Source organism: Typha angustifolia, chromosome 13 (genome assembly GCF_048772165.1).
Source record: "Typha angustifolia cultivar Huaian chromosome 13, ASM4877216v1, whole genome shotgun sequence".
Classification (NCBI taxonomy): Eukaryota; Viridiplantae; Streptophyta; class Magnoliopsida; order Poales; family Typhaceae; genus Typha; species Typha angustifolia.
Window position 1 is genome coordinate 3,845,834 of NC_133251.1, and position 25,377 is coordinate 3,871,210.

Here is a 25,377-nt window from a genome sequence, read left to right on the forward strand (position 1 = left end):
GCCAAGAGGTGGAAAGTGTGAGACTTGCTTTTTTAACCTAACTCACTCTTTTTACAATGCTTGTTTTGGTTTGAGGACTGCTAAGTATTATGTGTCAGTTTAGATTCATGGACACTGGCAAGATCTAAGAATCCAAGGGGCCAGTTGCATAAAAGATAAAAGAGGGGGTTGATTTTTTGTTTCTCTTTTCTTTTACATAATTATTTATTTATTTTTTAAACTCTTTCAAGTATACATGTTTTCTTTGTACTACTGATACTGTGTTTATGTAATTTAAATAAGGACAAAATGACAGTTTTTTTAATCTAAGTTTAGTTTAAGGTCTCTTTTAAATTATTATTTATTAAGATTAACAAACAGAACGATGTTTTTTAAATGCTTTTAGTGTCTGTAAAAATTCCTTATTTTAAAAAATAAAAAGAAAAAGAAATTATGATGGGTTATATAATGAAGCTGGGCCCACTTCCTTTTTCGATATGGTTGCCAATCATATGCGAAAGGGGAGAGAGATTGAGAGCGAGATAGATTGATGCAGATCGGAGGGCTACGATTGGAGGGGAAGTTGGGCCCTCCATGGAGTGGTCTGACGTGGCAGCATGTGTGGTCAGGGCCGTCCGAATAAGCGCGTCAAATGATAGGGGATGAGTTGGGTGAGATGTCGTCGTGTCGAACATTAGGATGGAAGTTGGTTGTCTCTGACCGTAACTGTTACGAGGGACCAAATAAATAATTAAAATAAAATTTAAGGAGGACTTTAAAAAAAATGACAGTTGGAAGGTGGAATCCGTTTAACAAAGCGGACTTTGTCCGTTTTTACCGTTCCGTCCGAACGGACTTCTTTCAAACAATAAAATAAAATATATATATATATATATATATATATATAAAGTGGCCGTTTCATTTACTCCTATTCACATGGTCCATACTTGCATCCCAATTTATGATGATGCTAATTTGCATAAAAGTATATGGCAAAACGAGAATTTATATTTTAGTTTTTCTTTTCTCCAAATTTTGTGTTGGTGTGAACATTCTTCAAAACCAATGATTGCTGTATGATGAAATCATAAAGGTGCTCTTACTTAACAGCAATGCATTAAAATAATAATAATTTAATTTTAACCTTTCATATGTGTATCTATGAACAAATAAAAGCTTTTAAGAGGATAAATATTAAAATTTTAAGTGTTTAAGTATTATCAATTTTAGACCGCTATAAATGTAAATAAGAAATTTTAGAAGGGTATACATGCAAAAAAAAAAATAAAAAAAAATTGTTACAATTCTCTTTTTCTTCTCTCAATTCCTACGATTGAAAAAAAAAGGGACAAAATTAACACTATTTAGTTTCATTTTCTTGCTACAGAAGATGATGACACATAAAACAAGAGACCAATAAGTTTGAAGTAGTTGATGAATATGTGAAAGAAGCCATAAATGTCCATTCATGACATAACCCAGAGTTGAATGTAGTTGTCATATAACTCATCACTTTAATTTCTTCAAGAAAAATAATAATAATAAAAAAGCTCTCCTTTTCTTATGATTTTTACTGTTTCATTAAAACTATTTAACAATTCTCTTTCTCATTGCCCTCACTACTTGGCACCCTAATTAATTTATTTAACAATTGATTTCTAAAAAGCTTAAGCTGTTTTAACCTTAATTGAATCTGGAAAATTGGTGGAGTTCAATTAATTTGAAATTTTAGTTTCATGAAAGTTGCTGTTTGGAATCATTTAAATAAACTCAAAATTCAAAATTAACCCTTATTTGTTACAATCTTATTGGACACTGTAGGTAAATAAACATTATATAATGAATTTCTATCTCCTTCCAATGAAATCAATTAAATTCCATCTTAGAATATACCTTCTAAATAGTATATTAATGTTTTATATTGCCATCGCTAATATTTTCGTCTTACATTTAAAGTCTCATAAAATCAAACATACTTATTCTGAAGCTAATGAATATACCGATCAGCTAACTAACCTCGACGAAAATCAGAGTTATAGGTGTACTTTGGTCGGAGGAATTTTTTTTTTTTTTAATTTTCATTTTTTGGCCTCGCCTTTCGTAACGAGGAGAGTTAAAATATATTTTACAATATTTTCTTTTTTTTAAAAGAAAAAAGAAAATTAAACAAAGTAGTTGTTATCTTCTTTGTGGAAGTAAGTGATTGTCCTAAAAGTGCATGGCCCTAATGTGTGACAGAGGAAATGAGCTTTTTTTAGTCCCACATGAGAGAAGTAGTTGAGTACGGTAGCTAACCCTAAGTGCACTAAAGCCCTGGCCATGAAGAATTCTCATGTAAAGTACTTTCACAAAGGGCAGCAGAGGAGAAGGACAAATTTAAGCCACCACTTAGAGTTCCAAAAGCCAAAACTTTTGGCACTGCTTGTTTGAAAAGGCCTGCCATAGCAACAAGCTATATAATTGGCACCTTCCTCTTCTTCTTTTTTTTTTCTTTTCTTTTTCTTCTTCACTTATTTCCAAATCAACTCCTTTATTTTATAGATGAGTTTATAGTTTTTTTTAATATATATATTATAATAGTCGATGCATTTTTCGCTGGGAGTTAAATCTATCTAAGTTAAAATTAATAAAGAGATAATTTTATTTAGACATCTTAATTTTTTTTTCTTCCAAATATAATGGATCACTATCCACTCAAATCAACAATTATGGGTGTAAAATATACTCGCTTATGGGGTCTATGTACTGAAAAATAGTAATGTATGTAAAAACTAACAGTAGTATAAAGAGTCTTAGGTAGAATTATACCATTAATAAGATACTATTTTTCTCTTATATAAATTGTTTAAAATGATCCTAAACCTACCGGTTGTTACCCAATATCTAGTTCAAGAAAAAATAAGTTATATTTTATAGAAAATCTAGTGATAATTATATTATACTCTAAACATCAAGAAAGAAAAAAAAATATTTTAGTCATTTATATATTTGTATCAAATTTAACAATCATTTATTAGATCATAATGGCAATTCTAAAGGAGTGAAAAATATTAGGAGCAAGTATGATATTTGAAGAAAATATAGTAGTGATTATGCAGATGAGCCCTATTTTAATTATAATACAAAAATGTAGACCAAGAGAAGCCAAAAAGGAAAAGGAGGAGGAGCACATAAGTGTATATATAGAGTTGCATTCACACAATAAGATGACCCAAATGGCAAAGTGGAGTTTCAGATCTCTTGCTTTGAGAAAAAGGAACAAGTAAGAAGAGTTCAAAGAGCAAGTCAAGGAGGCAACCATGAGAGCTACATATGGGAGGAAGAGCACCACATAACAGTGCTGCTAATGGCCAGAGTCTTCCACGAGGAATAATTAACCCATGTCTCTTTGGAACTTTTTATTCTTTGACAAATAAAGTTGTTGAGTGCCACATAGAAGAGCATCTAGTGAAGTGGCCTTTTCTCTTCTCCCTTTGGAATAGGTTCATTGCCCCTAGACTAACTGAGTCGGAAGAAACCAGCAGCTTAGAAATCCTCCCTTCGTTCTGGTATAAATGGACAATATTGGCAGACGACTTTGGATATGTTGGTGAACTGACAAGAGAATTCGATACTTTCGATGTGCGCGTCGAGAGGTCTAAGTTGAGAGGATCTCATTCTGGAGTTTGATGATGATTGAACTACATGGTATAAGTAATTATCTCAAGTTGCACATATTAAGACATATAAGAATCTAAGGTTACATGCATGTCTATATAGAGAGAGTTCAGAAGCTTTGCAGCTTTATCTTGAGACTTCTATGAGCATGTACATAATACTGATCAAAGAAGGTATTCTGTAATTGAATTTAAGGTTACATATACTGTAATTTTCTCAATTAAATTGCATATATAGACATATAAGAATCTAAGATTATATATATATATATATATATATAGAGAGAGAGAGAGAGAGAGAGAGAGTTCAGAAGCTTTGCAGCTTTACTTTGGGACTTCTATGATCACATAGTACTGAAAGAAGATATTCTGTGATAGAACTTGGGCTAGTACATATGTACTAGTGACATGAAATTATTGATAGTTTGATTAACATTATCGAAGATGTACTTGCTTCAAGATAAAAACACTGACAGAACTATACAAAAAGAAAATTACTTGGAGGTTCATATGTATATATGTATATATGAACCTGAATACTGAATAGATAGATAAGATAGATAGATCATACTACACTGAAGGCTTAACTCCTGCTGAAGAATGCTTGAAAAATTCAATTTTTCGATAGCCAACTAGGATTTTAAGAGGGGAAAATCCAGATCACTAGACAATGTCCAGGTCCAATTGCTTTATGTAAGTCCCTAGCTCTGCCATGACTAAATAGTCCAAAAAGATAAAGCAATGGCCTTTCTCTTTGCTTGTACTTGTGTGGCAAGGGAGCTAAAAACAATAAATAAGTGAAGGAGATATAAAACATATCCTCATAGATCTAAACAAGCCATTTGCTTCAACAACAACAACAAAAAAGCTCATATATTTTAGTAATTACAAAATTACGTATAGAAGTCTAATCTTATTACTATCAAAACTTATATATATATATATATATAAAATTTAAATGCCACGATTAAAATGGTAACTTTAATTAGTTTCATATAGAGGGCCCAGAATTTAGCACGAGCCCCACCAAAGGAGAACCCTTTTTCATTATTATTTGAAGTTTTTAGGGCAAAAGAGGTGGCTTAGGAATCAAGCACGTAGCAAATCCACTTTTAAGGCTTTTGGTAAAGCCTTTGATTAGGGAATGGTGCATATTTCACCACCTCCATTTGGCCCACCACCACCTTGGAAGAAGAAGAAGATGGCATGCAGGCCTGGAAGTAGGAATCCCCTTACTTGGCACCCTATGACTGGCTGCTGTGCTTATCAATTCCTGCATGCCTAGAGAGAGGGGCATGCATGGTTTACTATTACCAAGTCTTCCATGCCGCTGCTATCATGGAGGTTTACATCAATGTGGGAGCCTTGGATTGGAAAAGAGAAAGATAAGTTGATTAGTTGCACTCCAATGAGACCTATGGACAAGTGAAAGAAGCTCCTTTGTAATGGATTATTGGATGCACCCACCTAATTAATTTAATTATTTCAACGCGTTTTATAGACTTCTTTTGATTAAGTTATACATCTGCTTAGCCTTCAATTAATTCCATAGCCTCGTGCCCTTTGGATGCTTTCTTAATTACTTTATTTTTATAAAATAGATGATTTTATATTTATTAAACACATCATACAAACGTTAAATAAATTAAGGTCAGAGTGTTGTTAGAAAAGTTATCAAATAATAAAAGCACATTATAGAATGTGTTTTAAAAATAAAGTAAAATATTATGCACTAATCTTATATGTGAGTTAAGATCTAAAGAGAACCGAATTGGGAGGATCGGATTCGGATTCGGATTCGGAGAACGCGGGTACAAGTAAGCGGAGTTCGGGTATTATTCGGTGCTCTAGTTTAACGGGGGGGGGGGGGGGGGGGGGGGGGGGGGGGGGTCGTCTTCCAGGTCCTCCTCCCGACTTCTTTTGATCATTATTATTATTATTATTATTATTATTATTATTTTATTTTCGTGATATTAAGGGATCAAATTGGTTAGGTATCTTAGAATATTTCATTTGAGGAGCTTCTTGTTTCACAAGTAGTGTGTCGTAATATTCTAATTCTTGATTAGAGGGGTAGGGTTTCTTGATGGGTGTAGAAAGACCTAGAAATAGAACACGAATTATGAACCTCTAATGGTCCTTTTTTGCGTTAAGGACCCTTGATTTGTACCAGTTATTGCATCTGCATTATTTTACCGGAGAATTTCATGGTGATAAGTTTAATTTGACATCATAATTTTCCTGTTAAATTTTTCAGGGGAATGAATATACATTTTATCCCTTGTAGTTGGGCCAAGTTCCAAAGTGTTTCATTTGTGTCACTCAACCCCTTTATAGTTCATAGTTCTGGGAGGGACGGTTTCTTTCTAACGTTAGGGAGTTTTAACCATTTATTTTGGTACCTTGGGATTGTAATATTAATTCTTAGGGTATCTTTAGATAGACAACTGTGACTTGATCTCACCATAAAATTTTATTTGTATTTGGTCCGTGATTTGTAGTGGACTGATCAGAAATATCTGTATATCATATCTGCAATGTGATCGTTGGTTGCCGAATTTGTTGGTCAATTGTTTGTTAATATACCTAAACGTCTTCCATCCATTATTTGGAATTAATGATTTACTGTTTATAAGATGTTGTCAAGACTAGTTGTTTCATGAATGGAAAAAGAAAAGAGAAGCTTTTCTTCTAACTTTATATTTTCCTTGTGTAGAAATGAATAGATTTTAAGGTTTTCATTCTACTTTTCTCAAGTGTTCTGACTTCTTGTTCAATAGCATCCTAAGCACATGTGTGTTCTAAGCGAGCTTTTTGTTCTCAGAGTTGACGCAAAATCTCAAATATGATAGAATGCAGATAGCTCGATAACATTCAAGCACTATCTTAATAGAGGCTAGCCTTGGAGCTAGAAGAGCTTGCAGGTTGAGGTGAAGTGGTTAAATTGTGGACAACTTTATAATTACAACTTAGAAATGTAAATGATGCCCTGTTTTAGAAGTGAAAACTTTCACTGATTTATTTTCTTTCTCTTACTCCAAAGTTTGAAGTTCTGCAATGCAAGCTGAAGCATAAATAGATTTCTGTGGTTGCATATTTATCAAAACAGCTGTATGAGGCATATTATTTATCATTTTTGAAATAATTGTTTGAAAAGTATTCTGAACTTACTTGGGGCTTCATGTCATTTTTGTGTCATGTATCATTTTCTTCTGAACTTGCTTGACAGGAAGGTTACTCTAAAGATGACCAAATGTTCACAACATCCACTAAGTTCACTCTTATTTATTTAGTTATGATGCTCTTCTTCTTCGCACCAAATATTAATAGCTCTTACTTTTTGACACCTTTCTAAATGCTCTTTTGTTTTGAAAAAAAAAAAAAAAAAACAGAAGCAAAAATGTTCTTACTTTTTCACACTAATGGTAGAATCTTGAGTATGTTCTTCAAGAAAAATCATTCAACTAGGCAATACACTACTGCTTGACATCATTGAGTCCTTATTCACTTCTCAATGAAATATTTATTTCTTCAGTATTTTGTCTCATGATTAAAAACTACACCACGACATTTGCTACCTAATTGCTATTACAAATATTCTATAGAATGACATAACTGATATCAATAGCTAAGATTTTAAGCTGTAGTTTCAACTTCTGTTCATCTACAATGGATGGAATGCTCTTTGTAATTAAACTTCTTGTTACATGTATCCAGAAAACTCAAAACATTCGAAGCTGGTTAGTCATCTGCAGATGATCTAAAATGTCACTATTCTGGTTCTTTATTATCTTTGTAAGAGAATATGAGTGTTTTATACGTCAATTAACTCTTCTTGTATGTTCTAGTCTTCTAGAATGTAAATACTTATTTTTTTGATAGGTAGATGCATTAGACATCCGAATTTAAGTCCACCGTATTAATCGTCCTTCATACTTTAATTCTGATAGTGCTTCCTTTTTCATTCTCTGTTCTTTTTGGTGATGCACCTGACTTTGAGGCCCAAGGAATTGTAATTCTTAAAGAATTCCTGAATCTCACTTTTAGATGAAAATTGACTGGTAAGATTTTATAATGTGCAACAAATTTCAGTATGCTTTGATTAACTAACGGTTTTGATACATGAAGAAACTAAGGGTATTCATACTTATTGAGAAGCAATTTTTATTATGTTGTATTTTTGCTTTTAGTTTAATCTATGTCTTAGGATTTAGAAATCGGTTCCTCTTTCAAGTTACTTTATGTAGTCTTTGCATTCCCTTGCTCTTTGCTCACACTAGAACTTCTTATGTTGTTGAGATGTTGTGTTGTCATCGTTTGTTAGAGAAAAGCGATATATATTATAATAAGTCTTGTGAACTCTAGGTTATAGAGGATTGCTAGTGTAAATCTTCTAGTTCAATTGAAAACAGAAGTACATTTGCTAGTTTGGCTCTTCTTTAATTAAAGCTTGATGTAGGACAGTTGGGCCTTCACTGATCAGTGGCTCCTTGAAGTAGCATCTTTTGTATTTTAAACAACACTTCTCTGTCTATTTACTTCTAACATTAACTTCTAAAAAAACATTTGATTTGCTATTGCTGTCTGAGCTTTCAACTTTTGTGCGTCATATTAGCTGGCTTGTGTATCAAAATGCTAACATATTATTACGGTTAGAAATGAACTATTTCTTTCTCAGACTGCATGGTATATAAAAGCAAGTTTATCAGTATGAATTCCGATTATTGGGTTTATCTTGAGGTAGTACTAGGACAAGCTTTCTATTTCATTTTTGATGAATGAATTATCTGCTTGCATGTAGAAAATTAGCAACCCTTCAAGGTGCTACTTAACCTTAGTTCCATATGCTGCTGAAGCTGATTCATGGATAGACAACTTTTAAGGTTAGCTTTGGCTTTTCTGCATCCTTTTTTTCATACCTTGTGAAATTGTGATGACTTTGCTTGAGATGAACTTTTCTCTGTCATTTTTTTTAATACTTAATGGAAATTTTAGATTCAGTAAAGATTAGTAGGGAAGGGTGGTAGATAACTCAGAGTTATAAAAGGCTCTAGAAAACAGAGAGAAAGCTTAAGAGCATTGCAAGATTAAGCATTTGAAAACGGATCCCAAAATACTAGATTATCTTCTCACTTCATCATATGGCTGAAAGCCTGAAACATAATGGATCATAAACCTTATTCCAAGATGGAAGATCCATTACGAATCTTGAAATAAGAAGTCCTGTCACATTTTGATTTCACATTGCAATGGTTCAATCAGATCAGGACTTGCAGTAGTATCAGTTTACAATATCACAGGGTACAACCTTTCCACATGCATAAACAGTTCTGGTGTTTGGTGATCCTCATGGTGTCACCATTAAAGGTTTCCACATGAGTGCTAAATCATTATGATTACTGCACAAGTTTACTACATTTATGTAAACTTATTGTGTATTATACTGCTGACGTGTTATTTATCATAAAGAGGAATAAACTGTTTTTTTATTGTGTGTCTTCCCATGCTTCCATTTGTACACCACATTGTTTAGAAAAGGGGAGAAGAATCGAAGAAGTGGAAATTTGCCTAGGATTAGGATTTGTGAAATTTAAGATGGGAATTTGGCAGTCCAAATTACATATTTGCATCGGACTAGCAAGGGTTCTCACAAAACCTAGGAACCAATCTCTAAGCGACTAATATGGGCATGTTTCAACTGTTTGTCAAGATGCATCATAGATCGTTGTATCCCAATAGGATTAAGCTCCATCGGATAAAGGAGTCAAAGGGCCTTCGGTTGGATGGGGGATTCCAGGTTCAATCCTGGTAGAACATAGAATAAGTATTTTGGCTGTGTGAGGACTTGTGCATGGTTCGGGTCATACATTCTGAGTTTGGGCCTGTGTAGGTGGTGAATTTTTCCGCTAGCTTGCCCTGTTGTTGTTAATAGAGAGAATTGACATCTTGTCTAACTCATTAACCTGTAGGATTTTATTATCAAGAAGGAGAACAATAAGTTTGCTAATAAGTACATGATAAGCTTTAGAATATGCAAATATTCTAGCTATGTCACCTTGTTATGTTAGTGTTTCTTCTGTTAATTTCAGCTCTTAGTCAGCCAAGCCAGCCTAGATTTTGGGAAAACATCTTGTAAGCATGAATGGAAGGTGCGGGGACCACCTGTGGATCACTCTTTTTAAAACAAATTTGACCTAATACATGGAAAGAAGGGTCAAGCTTTGATGCCAACACGTGCACCTTCTTGTGCTCCTCCCTGTTCTCTTACCTCTCTTTTCCCAAAGTTCTCTAACCTATTTAAAATGAATAAATTTATCCATGGTTGTACTGAATTGTATCTTAACTACCCTGATAATCTGCTTATTTACTGTTTAATCACCATGTTCATGGCGAGCCTAATCTTTCATATTACAATGCTTATCCTCTGTTTGAAATGGACATGAATGATTGAAAAGTCTATCAGGATTTGAATGCAAAAGCTCTTTGCTTTTATCCTTTTCTTTTCCTCCTTGAGAGAGTGCACAAAATCCTAGTTTATCAGCTCACTCGTAATGAGAGTTGAACACTTGAACTGACTACTCCAGTACAGGAATGGGTGAATCAGGTATCAAACGAACATCTCTTTTGGATTTGAAATTATGATCTACTCTAAAAATCTTAAGTTGATAGAGAGTAATGTTCTTTATACTTTATGATCTGATATCCAAAATCATTAAGAAAGATTAATTAAGTTTGCACTTAGGCTCAGAATCTACAATTACATCAATGGCTTATCTTCCATACAAGTAGACGGCCAGTTAGGTTGATTACTTGATAGAGGCATGAATCATGGCTTGGTCTGTAGCACATGGGAAGCATTTGACAGAAGGCAAGTATGCCTTCTGGGGTTGGTGGGCTTGGAGTCTAGGTGATGGAAAGCTACATTTTTACATATATAATTTATAAGGTATTACAAGCTTTTTATATTTGATATGGCAGTGGTTATTTACTGTAGCTTTGAGACCTTAGATATTGTCGAGGGTTGTTTTTTTTTTAATAAAAAAAAATGAATTACCTTATTTATTTTATGCTATCCCCATGAGGGGTGCATATTGCTGGTATTAAGAAGGTACTTGATGGTATATCGTCCATCTTGACATTGGAAGACTATAAAATCCTTTACTCCACATCAGATGATTCCAAGAATCAGAAGACCTGGGATTTCAATTTGTGTGCCTCTAACTTGGGAGTCCTTTTCTTTTGGAGATCAAGTTAAACCTTAGATACATGTATCCATGGTCAGTTGGGAGGTTGGAACGGCTGAGCAGATCTTTTATTTATTTATGATACCTTCCTACAACTTGTATACATGGCAAGTAATGATTCAATATTTTTCCAATTCTAAGGCAGCCAATGAGATTATGTCATGTACTTGAGTTGTATGAAGCTTCTGCAATGGGTTCTGTAGGACCAGATTTCTGCAACTTATCCATCTGGATGGGTTCTCTTCAAAATAATAATCTTTGATTTTCCTCTTTTTAGACATATTTAAAAATTGACTTCTTTTTCAGTATATTTGTATATGATTATATCCCCTTCATTTGTAAAAGATATCTCATATGTTTTTCTTTCAACTAGATATGTTTGCCCTCTCTGTTATCCTCAATAAAAATAGACTTTCTCAAAAAGTTTGTGTCCTGTATATCTTCAAGTTTTCACAAAGAGTGCCTCATTGATGACATTGCTCAGCTAAGGTTCTGTATATATTTTTCTTTATGATAAAGGGTCTAAGTGCAGTTAAATCCATATTAAGCATGTTATAAAGAAGTTGGTGGTCAGAAGTCAGCCAGATGCTGGGTAGAGAAAGATTGCCATCCAACATCTCCTATCATTCTTGCGCTCTAGAGGTAAATCTGATTCTCGTCATTGTAATCGCGTAATTATGCACTTATACATCTAAACCACATGTTCAAAAGTGCTCCTTGTCAATTTTGGTCTGTACTCTTGTTGTTGCTTGGAAGAAAGAAATAGAATACAGAAACATGTATGGTATTCAGAGAGGACAGCAATACTGATCTAGTATTATAGCAGAGATGCATGTGGTTCCATAGTTCTTTAGTGTGGGCAATATCTACTTGGATTGCTGTTATGTAGTAAGGTAATGCATTTGATTCCTTACTTTACATAAAATATTTTGGGATGTCAGTGCACGAGACTCAGGCCATAGATTAAGATAATGCATTTGATTCCTTTATGCTATTGAGTGGACTAAAGAGATACAAGACACAGAAGTAGATCAGATGTTTATAGAAGAGATCATTTGATCCTTCTTGGGCTCCTGAGAGTTGTTTGTATATTGCTCTGAGCCTGTACCTGCAGGATCCAGGGATATAAAGAAACAAACTTCCTTGTGATTTCCTAGTACTGTGCTCGCTGTCCATTAGATCTAGCTCATGTGCCCATGATGCACACTGTGTCATGGAATCTTCATCCTAACTATTAAACACCTATTGATATCTCAATTTTTTAAGAAGGTTAATGGCATCCGAAGTAATCTAACATCGTACTTGGAGTCTTGTAATCTTTAAAAATTATTTTATTTTACAGGTTAATGCTAAATTATAGTTAGTTATGTTTAATATCTAAGATAATACAAGAATCAGTTTCATCATTGATATTAGAAGCATCTAGCCCTCCATTAGTAGTTTAAAATTAGTGTTTGAGGACCCATATATGTGTTTAATACTAGAGCTACAAAGAGAATTTAGAAACAGAAATTTGATAGATCTACTATAGCATAGTACAACCACCTTCCTTGTGTATGTTCATGGTTTTACGATACATTGGCTGCCAAAGTTTCTTGCTCTGGACCATTCCATCATTACTTGATGGTTAATCGTAGGAATTCAAATCTATACTAGTTAGAATATAAAAAATAAAAATCTTCGCTCCCTAATAACTTAGGCTTTTAGAGCAGTGGTGAATTAACATGATATTAGAACAAATATTCTGAATTTGAATCCTGTAAATCTGTTGTTTAAAATATAAAAATTTCACTTATTTAGGTCAATTTTACCTCTTGAGCTTATCAAACTCAAGCTCAGAAGTGAGAGGAAATGTTCTAATATAAACATAAAGACTATATTCTTTTAGTAGCTTAAGCTTTTAGAGCAATTAGTGGGGTAATAATAGCAAATATCTATAGGTTACATGATCATCATTATTATTCTCAAATTCGGAGGATGAAAATGATTGCTATGAATATGTGCTTAACCTATTGGGTCTTGAAAAGTTTTCTTGTGCATCTAAATCCTTTTGAAAGTTAGGTTAGAAGCATTTGGATACATCATAAACTTGTATGCAGCTCTCCTAGTACCATGTAGATGTTCCATAATGCCCTTTGTAAAAGAAAAAGAAAGAGTGTTTATTTTTCTCTCTTTTTTTCTTTTTTGAAAAGAAATGTTGCTTTAAGGTGAAGAGCACCATTGCTCTTTAAATGCTTGCAGATGTTAAGACGGCAATAAGACATAGTATTTGACATGTTTAACCATGCCACATGCATTACAAGCACCAGGAGGGGAAGAAAATAAGGAGATAATTTTGTTGCATGAGTATTTCTGATCTCCGTGAGTATGTTTATACCATTTCCCCCTTCTTGGATCAACCAGTATGATGCATACTACCTACTGTAATGTACTGCCTACTCTTTGAAGCTCCTTAAATCTTCACTAATTAGCAAAGCTACAATTTTTCTTTTGTTCCTCTTTTTTGCCTCTCCGGATATGTGTTAGGCATGATAAATACTAAAAGGTCTCATAAACTTGTTAATTTTTTATCGCATCTGCTGTTAGATGCGCAACAGTTTTTTTTCCCCTTTCTGTTGGTTGATTTCAAAGTGGTGTGAAATTTGGACATGTTAAGGTTTAATATACACTATGACTCCATATATAATAGCTTAAGCTTTTAATGAATGGTTTCTGTACAATAAGGTTAATTCTCCCTGTAGTAAATAAACCAAGACCACTTGGAATTGTTTCATTAAAAGGCATTAATTTGATGGTTGACATCTCCAGGATTCTCTTAAAAAACGGAGTGTCATGCAAGCCTACAGTGATAGATTTTGTAGGTTAAATTAATGAGAACTACTATAAAATGTACTGTTGATGCTAACTGTAAATTCAGCTCTTCTGCTCTTCAACCGGCTTTCTCTGCTTGTATTATTGACTCCTGGACATTTACATGTTAGGATTTCAAACTTATTTTTCCAAGAAATTAGCATGAGTATTTTTTTTTTCTACTCTTACTTACACAGAGTCTATGTATAAATATATAAGATATGGTACTGATATTTTAGTTACCACATAACATGGTCCCTGACACAAGACCTGCACCTTTGGCTCCCAATCGAAGCAGTTCTTCCTCACAGACCCCACTTGCAGACACACAGAGATGCCAGCAGAGCGTATCCCTAGATGTGATTGTCTCTTTCTTTCTCTCTCCAACACACTATTTAAGTACAATACTTGCCCATTTCTTTCTCCCATGCAACTGTCTGACTTCTTGTTTTCCTCCATTACCCTCTCTCCTACACAATTCTTCTGGCACCGCACCCTTCTCTATTCCTTTACTTTTCTCTTCTACCATCCTCATCTCGTTACCTCTTATCTCTCAAACTTGTTTTCCATCTAATCCATCAGCATAGGTCTCACTACCTCTTTCTCTTAGATACTTCTTTTTCTTCCAACTATTTGTATCTTGTCTCCATCTGAACCAGCACACAAGTTTACATTCCATTGTTAACAAGATGTCCACCAGAAGGTCTAGATCAAGGCAGTCAAGTTCATCAAGGATCTCCGAAGAACAAATTAATGATCTCGTGTCCAAGTTGCAAGCACTGCTTCCCGAAGCTCACATTAGGAGCAATGACAGTGTTAGTCTTACTCCAATTTCTCGCATAGTGATGTGCAAGCAAAATAATCTCTTTTCTGCATGATTGGCTTTATATGATATTTAGGGTTATGATTGCAGGTCTCTGCTGCTAAGGTCTTGCAAGAAACTTGCAACTACGTTCGGAGCTTGCACCGAGAAGTGGATGACTTGAGCGAGAGGCTCTCAGAGTTGCTGGAAACGACCGACACAAGTAGTGCCCAGGCTGCAATAATCCGTAGCTTGCTCATGTAATAGATCCTCCAGGCTGGCTACTAAGTCAAACTAGGTGTGAGGGGATTTCATGTTCAGAATGGAGTTATAAGAAGAACCACCTTTTCACTGGATAGCTTATTGAGACTTGTTATGGTATTCCATGTACTATGCATATGGTTGATCTCTTTTTCGTATTTATAAGCTAAATTTTGCTTGGATGTAGAGGTGGTGTGACCTCCCATATCTTCTTATTCTTGTTCTTCCACTTCTGCATTTAAAATAGTGTGCTCACTCAATGCTTTCAAGGCAATATATATATGTGGATAGTTTGATGTGTTTGGTGTAACCTTGGAATTGCGTGAAGATTGCAACAAGGGTCCTTTTTGTGTTTCTTTTGATGATAGTTGGGGGAGGTTTCAAGATATTCTATAACATTGTCTTGGTTGAAGATAGTACTCTTTTTCCCTTTCTTTTTCCCTTTTCCAAGAGAAACATAATGCAACTCTACAATCTCAAAGTTCCATCAGATGAATATTTATTACAGCAACTCTCATAGTTCCTTGGATGAAGACATAAACTCTTACCTTTAGACCAAGTAAACATCCTTCTCTTTATAATCCAGTTTCTTATGCCTCATATTTGTTACACAAATTAGTGATCACTAATATTTTAAGACTAAAGCAAGTAGTGTTGCATTGTATTTCTGAACATCATATTAGATTAAAAAAAAAGGACAAATAAATGACTGCTGATCTTTGCAAGAGTTGAAGAAGGCTACAAATTGGAGTAAAATTTTTTATCTACTTGGTTAAGTAGGGACTTAATTTCATTAGATGGAGAGGGAATCTTTAAGATTAGCATGTAGCTACCTGGATCAGTGTTTAGGCAGGACAATATTCTCTGCCAACTCTCAAGTTAAGAGGCAATTTATGTACTTTCGTTAATAATGTTAAGGCAGCTTTAAATTTACTAAGTCCTCTCCACCATTCGACAAACTCGAGTTTGTTTAACTGTATAATTATTCTCCAGTAGAACAATAATTGAACTGTGACAAAGATGGATCGAATGAATAGTGTAATTAAAAATATAGAATTGATGCTTAGTACGAATAATGTTAATATAAGGTATCAAAAGTAAGAGAAACTTGGGAAGAGTTAATTTAACGTGAACCATGCTGAGTTCATACTTTCATAAAATATTCTGTTCTTAGTGACAGGAAAATTTTCCTTTGCCTAAAGAATCACATAACTCACTGCCATTACATGGTGTAGCATTCATCCAAAGGCCCAAGTGTTTGATCGAGGTCTAGCCCACTTTGGAAATTTGATCTTAGTCCATACTTTGATCCCATCTATAATGTAATAATACATAATACTACTCAAAATGTCTGAAAACATTTGCTAAAACTAGAGCTTCTATTGTAGTACTAGTTCTTTGTTTTTACCTGAACAAACAAGCAAGCAAGAGTTAACCTGAAGCATCATAGCATGCCAAACTGAATTTATTGTCTGAATTATTATGTCTCAGGGAAAAATTATAGTTTACCTTCATGTAGTTTGGCCCGGTTTGCTCCATTTCAACCTATTCTAGTTTAAGTATTTAATCATCTATGGTTCAGACTAAACTATAAGTATTAGATTTTCCGTCATAACTAAGTTACTAAATGATCAAACTCTTTCTATCACTTGAATATTTTTCATCAAACAGTTACAACTTGGTCTGGACTTTTAAAAAAAAATTAAAGTGTTTAAATTTGAAATATGTGAAGGTAAGTTGAAATCAGAACAAACTATATAAGATAAACTCCAATATACCTTTTATGTCTTATTAGATTAAGATTATGGTATAGTCCATTGCCATCCTAGTTCTATTAGAGAGAAGCTGCTTTAGATCTTAAATCCCAACAAGAACCATGTGGTGGCATGCATGAGCGAGAGAGAGAGAGAGAGAGAGAAGGCTGACTATTGAAAAGCTAACCATGACAGCCTTTGAGATGCTCCTTGAGAGAAGAAAGGTGTCAAGACTTTATTAAACATCTTCTAGTCTCTTATCCTTGTTGTCTATAATATATGTTAGGAAATTATATACAAACTAATTAAAGCAAGTGCATATATATATATATAGTAGTAGTTATATACACCAACAGTACTCCTCCAATTTGAAAAAGTTGAGCATAAGCAAGTGCATAGGATGCATATTGGATCCAAGGCATGAAACACATGCATTGGATTCAATTCTCATCCTTTTCAATTTGAAACCTCATGCATTTTGTCTAGAATGTGACTGAACAAGAACAAATTTTCTTTGCCTAAATGCCATCTCACTTGACCTTATTTCACTTTGGCATGGGAGTAGGGAAATGACAATAAAACTACACTTGAAAGGACCTAAGATTTGTATCCATCTTTTAAATGGTTATGTGAATAGAGGAGATGTGAGCAATAATTGAAGTGCCAGTTAGTTATCTCTTTTAGTAGGATTTGGATTTAGGGGCTTCTTCTTGTGCTTTCTCTTTGGATTCTTTGTCATAAAATTTGTTTTAGGAGTTTCAAATCAAGTGAAAGAGATTATGACGTAAAATCTGACCAGAGAGTCTATATAGATCATTTTCGCTGTGACTGCCACTGTAGCACAGTAGGAGAACACGCTATCCTGCAATAAGAAAAGAGTCACAGGATGAAATTCCCAGGAGAATTCAAGAAATTTTTTCTTACCAAGAAATCTTCTTCGGTTTAGATATCCAACTTATATATTTAAGGTGGATCTTTTCGCTTTTATGTTCATTTAATGAGCTATTTATTCATAGCGAAAACAATTCAACAATTATAATTTAGTCCGAACCACAGAAGAAAAGTTTAAACGTTTAAATTTGAAGCATATAAAGATAGATAAAATGGAGCTAAACCACCTCTGTTCCTGGAATGTGTTGTAGTTTTTAGAGTTTTTTTTTCTCCATTCCGGCCAAGAGATTTCAGTCTAGAATCCTCTCTCTCTCTCTCTCTCTCTCTCTCTCTCTCTGTGTGTAAGCTTAGTGTTCTCCCTTTGCATATATTCTTCTCTCTAGCCAGCCCATTTCTCCAATTCCTCTGTACTCTTTTCCTACTTGTATATCAAGTAAAAGCCCCACAAAAGAATCCCATAAACAATTCTTTTTAAATATCTTTCCTAGCTACCCATCTCTCCAGATCATGCAAACTGCTTGTATCTTCCAAATAGCAACCCACTACTCTTAATTAACTCTATGGCATACAGTATAAGCCCAATTCTAAAAGACAAACATGAAACACCCCACTGCCAAAGCATTTTAGCCCCACTGATGTTGGAAAGAACCAGGGTGGCAGAGGATTACTAAAAGGACTCAGTACTTATATTAATCAAAGATTAACAAAATAACACTTTTTGCCAAGTAAATTTCACTGGGAGAAAAATAAATTTCTTTTTTGGTAAGTGTATTAATGATCTTACATTATCTATACAAAATATTAACTTCCTAGATTATACTTGAGGCAAAAGTGATCTTGATTAAAATTAAAAGAATATTAGTTATGTTAGATAATTAATCTACTCAAAAATTGAAGTTGTTAGGTATTAAATCAATAATGTATATCGTGTCTTTAATACGTCTCATTATCTTTAATACAACATGTGGATTATAACAGATAATAAGAGAAGATGTAATTAATAGTCTATGAACTCTAGGAAAAATAGCTTTGAATATAGTGTTAGATATAGTAATTGATTGAGAGTGACAATATATGTCATGACTTTCAAGATCAAATTAACTGAGATGAATTGATTGCATGCCTCCTGTTTAGTTATGCAGTGAAAAGATTGGAATCAGCTCACAGTACTCTCCATATTCACAGTTGAAGGAAAACCAACTCTTTGCTAATTAAAGTGGAACAGAGCTTATCTATCCCTTCCCCCAACCCCAAAGAGTGGGGACAAACAAAAGTTGGGAGTAAGTCCAGTAAACTGGTAAAGCTAAAGTGAAGCTTTTTCTGAGGTAAAGTAGAACTTTTATTGCTGGTACAAAAGTCACTGGAAAACAACACTGTCAAATCCAGTCTCTTTTCATCATCTCATGTCAAATGGGCCCTATTCTTCTTCTTCTACTTCTTCTTCTTCTTCTTCTTCCTTCTTCTCTCTCTCTCTCTCTCTCTCTCTCTCTCTCTCTCTCTCTCTCTCCTTTGATATATTTCCATCTCCTTAGCTTTCGCCCACTCTCAGAATTCATCTAATCATCTTTGAATCCAATGGCGTGCAATGGAATGACCTCCTCCTCCACCTCCTTCTTGCCTCCAAACTTTATACTACAGATGCAAACAGCACAAGAAGAAGAACACCGGCATCCTATTCCTCTCAACTCTCTCCTTACCACCACCACCACCACCCCATGCAACAATCTCCATGACTTCAGAGGTGAGCAAAAACCAAATTATATAATTAACAAGCTAGTTAACAGCTCAAGTTCTTAATTGCTTGAGAATTATGCATGACCCACTTGGCTTCCACTTGGTTTTATCTGGCGCAGGCATGGCTCCGTTGCTGGGGAAGAGATCCATGTCCTTCTCCGGTATCGAAGCCTGCGAGGAGATGAACGCCGACGACGACTTCTCCGACAGCTGCTCGCAGATAGGAGAGAAGAAGAGGCGGCTCAACATAGAGCAGGTGAGGACTCTGGAGAAGAACTTTGAGCTTGGGAACAAGCTTGAGCCTGAGAGAAAAATGCAGTTGGCCAAAGCACTTGGGCTGCAACCAAGGCAGGTTGCCATTTGGTTCCAGAATCGAAGAGCAAGGTGGAAGACCAAGCAATTGGAGAAAGACTACGATGTGCTTAAGAGACACTTTGAGGCCACCAAGTCTGAGAACGATGCTTTGCAAGCCCAGAACAAGAAGCTCCAAGCTGAGGTCATTTATACTACTATTACTGCTACTAAAATTGCTTCTATGGTGTTGTGCAAAGTTTCTGGGCATGATTGATCGTTTTGAGTTTTTTGAGGAAGATACTACTAGCATGTAGACTAATTATGCTTACCTTTATTAATGATTGGGTACATCATGGGCTCTCTGATTAGATGCCTTTCCATGTCCCCTTTTTCTTTTCTTTTCTTTTTTCCTTTTTCTTTGAGGAAATTTATCCTCTTTGCACTAAAAAAAAATATTAAACTTTTTTATTTAATTGTTATGAGGACTGAAACCAATTCATGAATTTTCTTTCTTTCTTTCTTTCTTTCTTCAGATATTGGCTCTGAAAGGCAGAGAAGCATCAGAACTCATCAACCTCAACAAAGAGACTGAAGCTTCTTGCAGCAATGGAAGTGAGAACAGCTCAGAGATCAACTTGGATGCGTCGAGGACCATCGAGAGCCCCATAAATCCTCACCAAAGTATACATTTCTATCCGTCAATGAGAGGATCAGACATTGAGCACCTCCTTCAGGCCTCCTCCAATCCAGGGATCAATTGCCCCAAGATTGAAAACGGCGTCGTCACCGACGGAAACTTTAGCAACTTATTGTGCACCATGGAAGAACAACCATCCTTCTGGCCATGGCCAGATCAGAATAACTTCCATTAGTTCTGAATTCTATCTACTCAAATCTTCTTCTTCTTCTTCTTCTTCTTTTTTAATTTACCCAGATTGCTTGAAATAATAGTATGAGATGAGATTAAATCTATATAGGCATTACTAGATGGTTCTTGCCCTTTGTTCATACACTAAGCAATGTGTATCTGTTCATGGTTCCGTAGAAGCTCAAAAAGCTAACTTGGTTGGAGATAGCAGAAGGGAATATAGAAGTAGGCAATCTACTTACACTTTGATAATGACTACTGCAGGGACCCATGAGTTAACAGCTCCCTTCTTTTTAATAGCTTCCATTCTTTTTAATCATGAGCAACTAGTCTAATTACAATAAACTCTTCAGTAAAAAAAAAAATTCACTAAATATTAATTCTAAGATCAATTAAACGCATGACCTCCGTCGTAGATTTATAAGGACTGAACAGACTGCATCTTTTAATCTCTGTTCTCTTAACTATAAGAAAAGTCACAAGTATAGACTGTATTTTTTCACTTCAGGTTCTCTAGTTCAATATCACTATCCTTGTAAGAAAACCTTACTGAGAGAGAGTGATAAGAAGAGAGATTATAAGAATGAGGAAGAGTACAAAGATGAGGGATGAGGAAGGAAAGAAAAGAATTGAAAAAGAAAAAAGAAAAAAGAGCAGAGAAGGACATTGGAGAGGGTGGCAAGAAAAAAAAGGTGTATGAAAAGGGGGTAAGTCCTTAGTTCTGGTAGTAATTCTCTGCTGGCAAGGGAAAGTAAAAGGCTCACCCCTTTAGCCTAGCAAAGTAGAAAAACAACACAAGCTTTCAAGATAAGATAGACATGTGACACCACTGCTACCCAGGATGGTACAAACTTTTCTGATGGTGATGCACAACAGCACAAGATAGATAGCATCCATTCCAAAACAATGCTGCTTTGGCATACTAAGTTTGCCTTTGCCAAGGCAACACTACTTGCCACATAAATTCTCTGACCCATTAAATTTTCTGAATTATCAACAACCAATTGATCTAGTTTACAATGAGCTTCAGATCTGAAGAATCTTGTGCTGGATAATGCTTATTATGCCATGCTTTTTTTTTATAAAGAAAATTTCCCTTACCTTATTATGTCAATATCTCTCTTTTATTCATAAAAAAAAAACACCAAATACCAAAGTGAACTCTTTTTTTTTTGTATTGTTATTTTATTATTATATTTTTGAGACTACAAGTCATAAAAACATGCCATGGTGCTCTGTTCAGGGGAATCAGATGGGTGGGCAGAGCACTCACAAGCACACTCATCTCTGTCCCTTGCCATTGCTTACTCTGAGGACGCCAGCGCATTTGGACTACATATGTGAGCCCACATCTCTTGTTTCTTTGACATGTCCATGCAGAGATTACCTTCCCATCTTTATCCTCTTTATCCCTCCCTAATTACTCCAGAAAACTACTACATTGTTAGCTTGGTAAACCTCTCCTTCCTCTGATTCCTACTGAATTTTACTTCCTAATAAATTGATATTTTTTTAGGAAAAAAAAAAGGAATTCTCTGTAGTCAACCCTTCCAGCATAGCAAAAACAAGAAAAAATAAAGAAAGGATCAAGTGTGGAAGCTGATGTCTTTACCAATGGTTTTGAAAAAAGGTGAGCAAATAATAGTGTTTGGATCCATAAAAAGCTAAGTGCTGTCCATAGATGAAATCTATTCGATCTCCCCTGCATGGCCAGGGGCATTTTGATCCATGTGGGGACATAGTAGCCAAGAAATATATCTCTGTTGTAATTGATGGAATAAAAGTCACCATTATCTAACATTGATGAGTTATCATAGTAAGTAGAATAGGAGGTTATAAATTAGAATTTGACTACTTTATATATATATATATATTTCTATTATATCAATATCACATGGCCAGAATCATATAGTAGTTAGCCAGAACCAAGCAATGCTGCATTTGGTAGTCATACTTCAATTTTATAACAAAAAAAAGTCAAATCATTCTGGCAGAATCTAAGATAAGATTCATTTTTCTATATCAAACTCTGTTTGCCATACAACAATTTTATTTATTTATTATTGTCCACTCACGTGTACATAGCATCAAAGTTCCATATGATTGGAGAAAGGGAATTAAAATACACATCAAACTCCATGGTGTATGAGTTTTAATAATCTTTTGAAGTAGTTGTTATGGCTTCAGATATGTTAATATGTTATTCATGTGTTGCCAACTATGCCTCATCATACTCTTGCTAAAAGTTATGGCCATCATATACTGGCTTTGTACAAACAATAGGTAGTTTAGGGTGATGCACATGGCTTTAAGCATGTGTTATGCATGATGGTAGGACATGCTTATGTGTATTACTTGGAATATATTGTTGAATTTAGTACAAAGAAAGCATTAAAATTACACTTAATTTACACATGGAATAAGAATATGATTTATATATAGAGAGACAGAATCCATAGGCTAGACGTAATTTGATATACGAGTCAACTTTTCTAAGAAATGGATCACAAATAAGTTAATTAGACTATGACTTTTTTTTACCGGCGGATGTGTGAGTTGATGTAAATTTGAAAACAACATCAAACACCAAATACTCTTCACATTCCTCTCCAAATTATTACATCAAGTTCATATTTTAACACACTTGTCTTCTCGCGAAGAGTTAAAAGAAGTAAATTACATCGACACTGGATACCGCATACGAACACTATTAAGATATTTAAGAGATCCATAAATCAAATAATTATCTTAAAATATATATACACGTCACTAATAGAATTTTAACTCGTAGGAAGATAAATGGTATTAATTAAATATTATTTTATAATTGAAAGAGTATATTTTGTAACTCTTTACGTATAATTTACATATATAACACGCGGTATTTGTATTAGATTTCTTGTTTTTTAGATTTGTTGGAAAAATAAAATAAAAAAACTCCTCCTTCTCCACCTTAGTGGGCTGGACTTGGGCCATACAAAGTCACAAATTAATTCTAACCGTTTCAATTTAGTTATTTAATATGGATGGATTTGATAATAGAAAAAATTGTAAGGTGTTAAAAGTGATCTTACGCCAAACGTATGTCACTCTCTGTTCTCAGGCAAAGCCGAAGTCTGTCGGATAGTCGGATAGCATTCGGAGCTCGAGGACAAAGACGAGGTATCTTCGATTTCTTTCCTCCTCCGATAGAAATATTATCTTCAACCCTAGCCTTTTTGCTTCGCTTCCGATTAGAGTGCTGAGAAGCTTAATCCTTTCTCGCTGGGAAGTGAATCGAATCTTTTCTCAGTTCAGATTAGATAGTTGTTTGGATTATTGAGAGTGAGTAATGGCAACTGGAGATAGTGGAATTATATTCGATGATTTCTAATGAGATTTGTTCAATTGATGCCCTGAAAGGCAGGGAAGACTGGTGACTGAATGAATCGTTCTGGTTTATGATTTTTGAAATGCTGCTTGTTTGATCTTTTATTTTCCAGAATTTTGACAAGAATGCTTGTAAGAGCTTTAATTTATGATTGTCTATGCTTCCAATCTGATTATTATCGCCTGCCATTTGGTATTTTGAGATAGCAACCAATGACTAGGCATATAGAACATTTGAGAAACTGGATTATATCATATTTAGGATTGGTATCTTGTTGAATGGTGCTAGATTTGTTAAACTTCTATTCTTTCCAAGGAAGTGAATCTCTACCTTGGAAATGGTTGATTAGATATCATCAGAAAATAAAATTGTGTTTGTCTTTGATATTACAGATTCGATACAGCTTAAATAGGGAGAAGTGAAACTTGATCTGCATAATAGTGACTGTCAGCAATGCTCATAAAAGTACTCACATTATGTGAGTGGCCAAACAATGGCTAGCATTGGCTTTTAGGTTGTTCTGCGAGGCAAAAGTATGTTTTAGTTGCGCAAACCATGGGTCCAAATTTGACAAAATAAGTGTTTGTTTGAAACACAGGGTGGTAAACTTCAAGTCTGATTCAGCCATACCTTGTGATTGTTTGATTTCAACTTTATTTCTCGATCACTATCCGATAATGACACCATTTCTTTGTTGCAATTAAAGCTTTACACCTACCGTGCAATCTATTCTGAGAAATGATCCTCTAGCAATTAGCATATTTATATACTGCATTATCAGCACAGATAGGACATGGATCCTTATGTTGTTCTTGGCACAAAGAAATGAATAACTCACAAGTGTATTATAGAGAAGGAGCTCAAGGGATTCGGCATAACGTAATTGTGGCGATACATCAATTGTTCGATTCTATGCCGCATCCCCTCTTTATTTGGTGATGAATAAGATGTATAATTAACAAAAGTCAGATGCATCTGCCAACTGATTGCACTTGCATACTAAGATTCTTTGTAGTTTGATGCTTTCTATCCTAACTAAATAACTGCTGTTCTTATATCTTTCTTACCTTTGTTAGGAAGTATCGAAGTGAAGCCTCTTACCTTTGCTATATTGTGGGGTTTCAGACACTTATTCCATCAATTTCGAACTTCTAGTAGTGCAAAATGTTTCTCTTATGTTTGAAAAAAAATGTAAAGCTATCCACGGTCACACACATTTGGACCTTGAGACAGTTGGTATTTAGTAACTTATTATGTATATTATTGGATCATAAATGCTGATAGCTCTGTTTGCATTGTGGCACTGCTGATGACTTCATAGATGCTAATGCGGCTAGTGGAATTTATATGCCACACATCTAGCATGTGGACAGGATAGATTAAATAATAGTCAAAGAACTGGTGATCCTTGTCAAGCTAACATATGTTGTGGTTTGAAATAAATTGCTGTCAACTGTAGGAAAGTTTGTGTTGCAGTTTGCTGGAGATTGAAATTTCTTTCTTTGTTTGGCATGTCAATTTGACTCGCAGGTGCGCAAAAGTTGTTCCTAGTTTTCAGGAAAGAGATGTTGAAGACTTTAGTTGAAGCAATTGAATTGGTGTAACTTTATATCATTTCCTCTTAAATTTGGATTACTACACTAATTTGGGGTTCATGAGCACACACTGCAAGGA

The 25,377-nt window shown here is 34.7% G+C and overlaps 2 protein-coding genes across 2 annotated transcripts; both read left to right on the forward strand.

Annotated features, from left to right (window-relative positions):
- The first annotated feature begins 5,757 nt into the window (after nucleotides 1-5,757).
- On the forward strand, nucleotides 5,758-15,125 carry LOC140773009 (transcription factor ILI6-like). The gene is made up of 3 exons (XM_073115315.1): nucleotides 5,758-11,521; nucleotides 13,998-14,544; nucleotides 14,643-15,125. The coding sequence occupies exons 2-3, from the start codon at nucleotides 14,419-14,421 to the stop codon at nucleotides 14,793-14,795; spliced, it is 279 nt and encodes a 92-aa protein (XP_072971416.1). The 5' UTR covers nucleotides 5,758-11,521; nucleotides 13,998-14,418; the 3' UTR covers nucleotides 14,796-15,125.
- Nucleotides 15,126-18,886: 3,761 nt separating this feature from the next.
- Nucleotides 18,887-20,493, forward strand: LOC140774226 (homeobox-leucine zipper protein HOX21-like). Its single transcript, XM_073117129.1, has 3 exons — nucleotides 18,887-19,178; nucleotides 19,291-19,667; nucleotides 19,999-20,493. The coding sequence occupies exons 1-3, from the start codon at nucleotides 19,013-19,015 to the stop codon at nucleotides 20,335-20,337; spliced, it is 882 nt and encodes a 293-aa protein (XP_072973230.1). The 5' UTR covers nucleotides 18,887-19,012; the 3' UTR covers nucleotides 20,338-20,493.
- The last annotated feature ends 4,884 nt before the right edge of the window (nucleotides 20,494-25,377 follow it).

Excerpts from the sequence above, each read along its gene's own strand:
- LOC140773009 (XM_073115315.1), top strand. The coding sequence starts at position 14,419 with ATGTCCACCAGAAGGTCTAGATCAAGGCAGTCAAGTTCATCAAGGATC. Across the intron at positions 14,545-14,642 it reads ACATTAGGAGCAATGACAGT|GTCTCTGCTGCTAAGGTCTT; the intron begins GTTAGTCTTACT and ends TTATGATTGCAG.
- LOC140774226 (XM_073117129.1), top strand. The coding sequence starts at position 19,013 with ATGGCGTGCAATGGAATGACCTCCTCCTCCACCTCCTTCTTGCCTCCA. Across the intron at positions 19,179-19,290 it reads CAATCTCCATGACTTCAGAG|GCATGGCTCCGTTGCTGGGG; the intron begins GTGAGCAAAAAC and ends TATCTGGCGCAG. Across the intron at positions 19,668-19,998 it reads ACAAGAAGCTCCAAGCTGAG|ATATTGGCTCTGAAAGGCAG; the intron begins GTCATTTATACT and ends TTCTTTCTTCAG.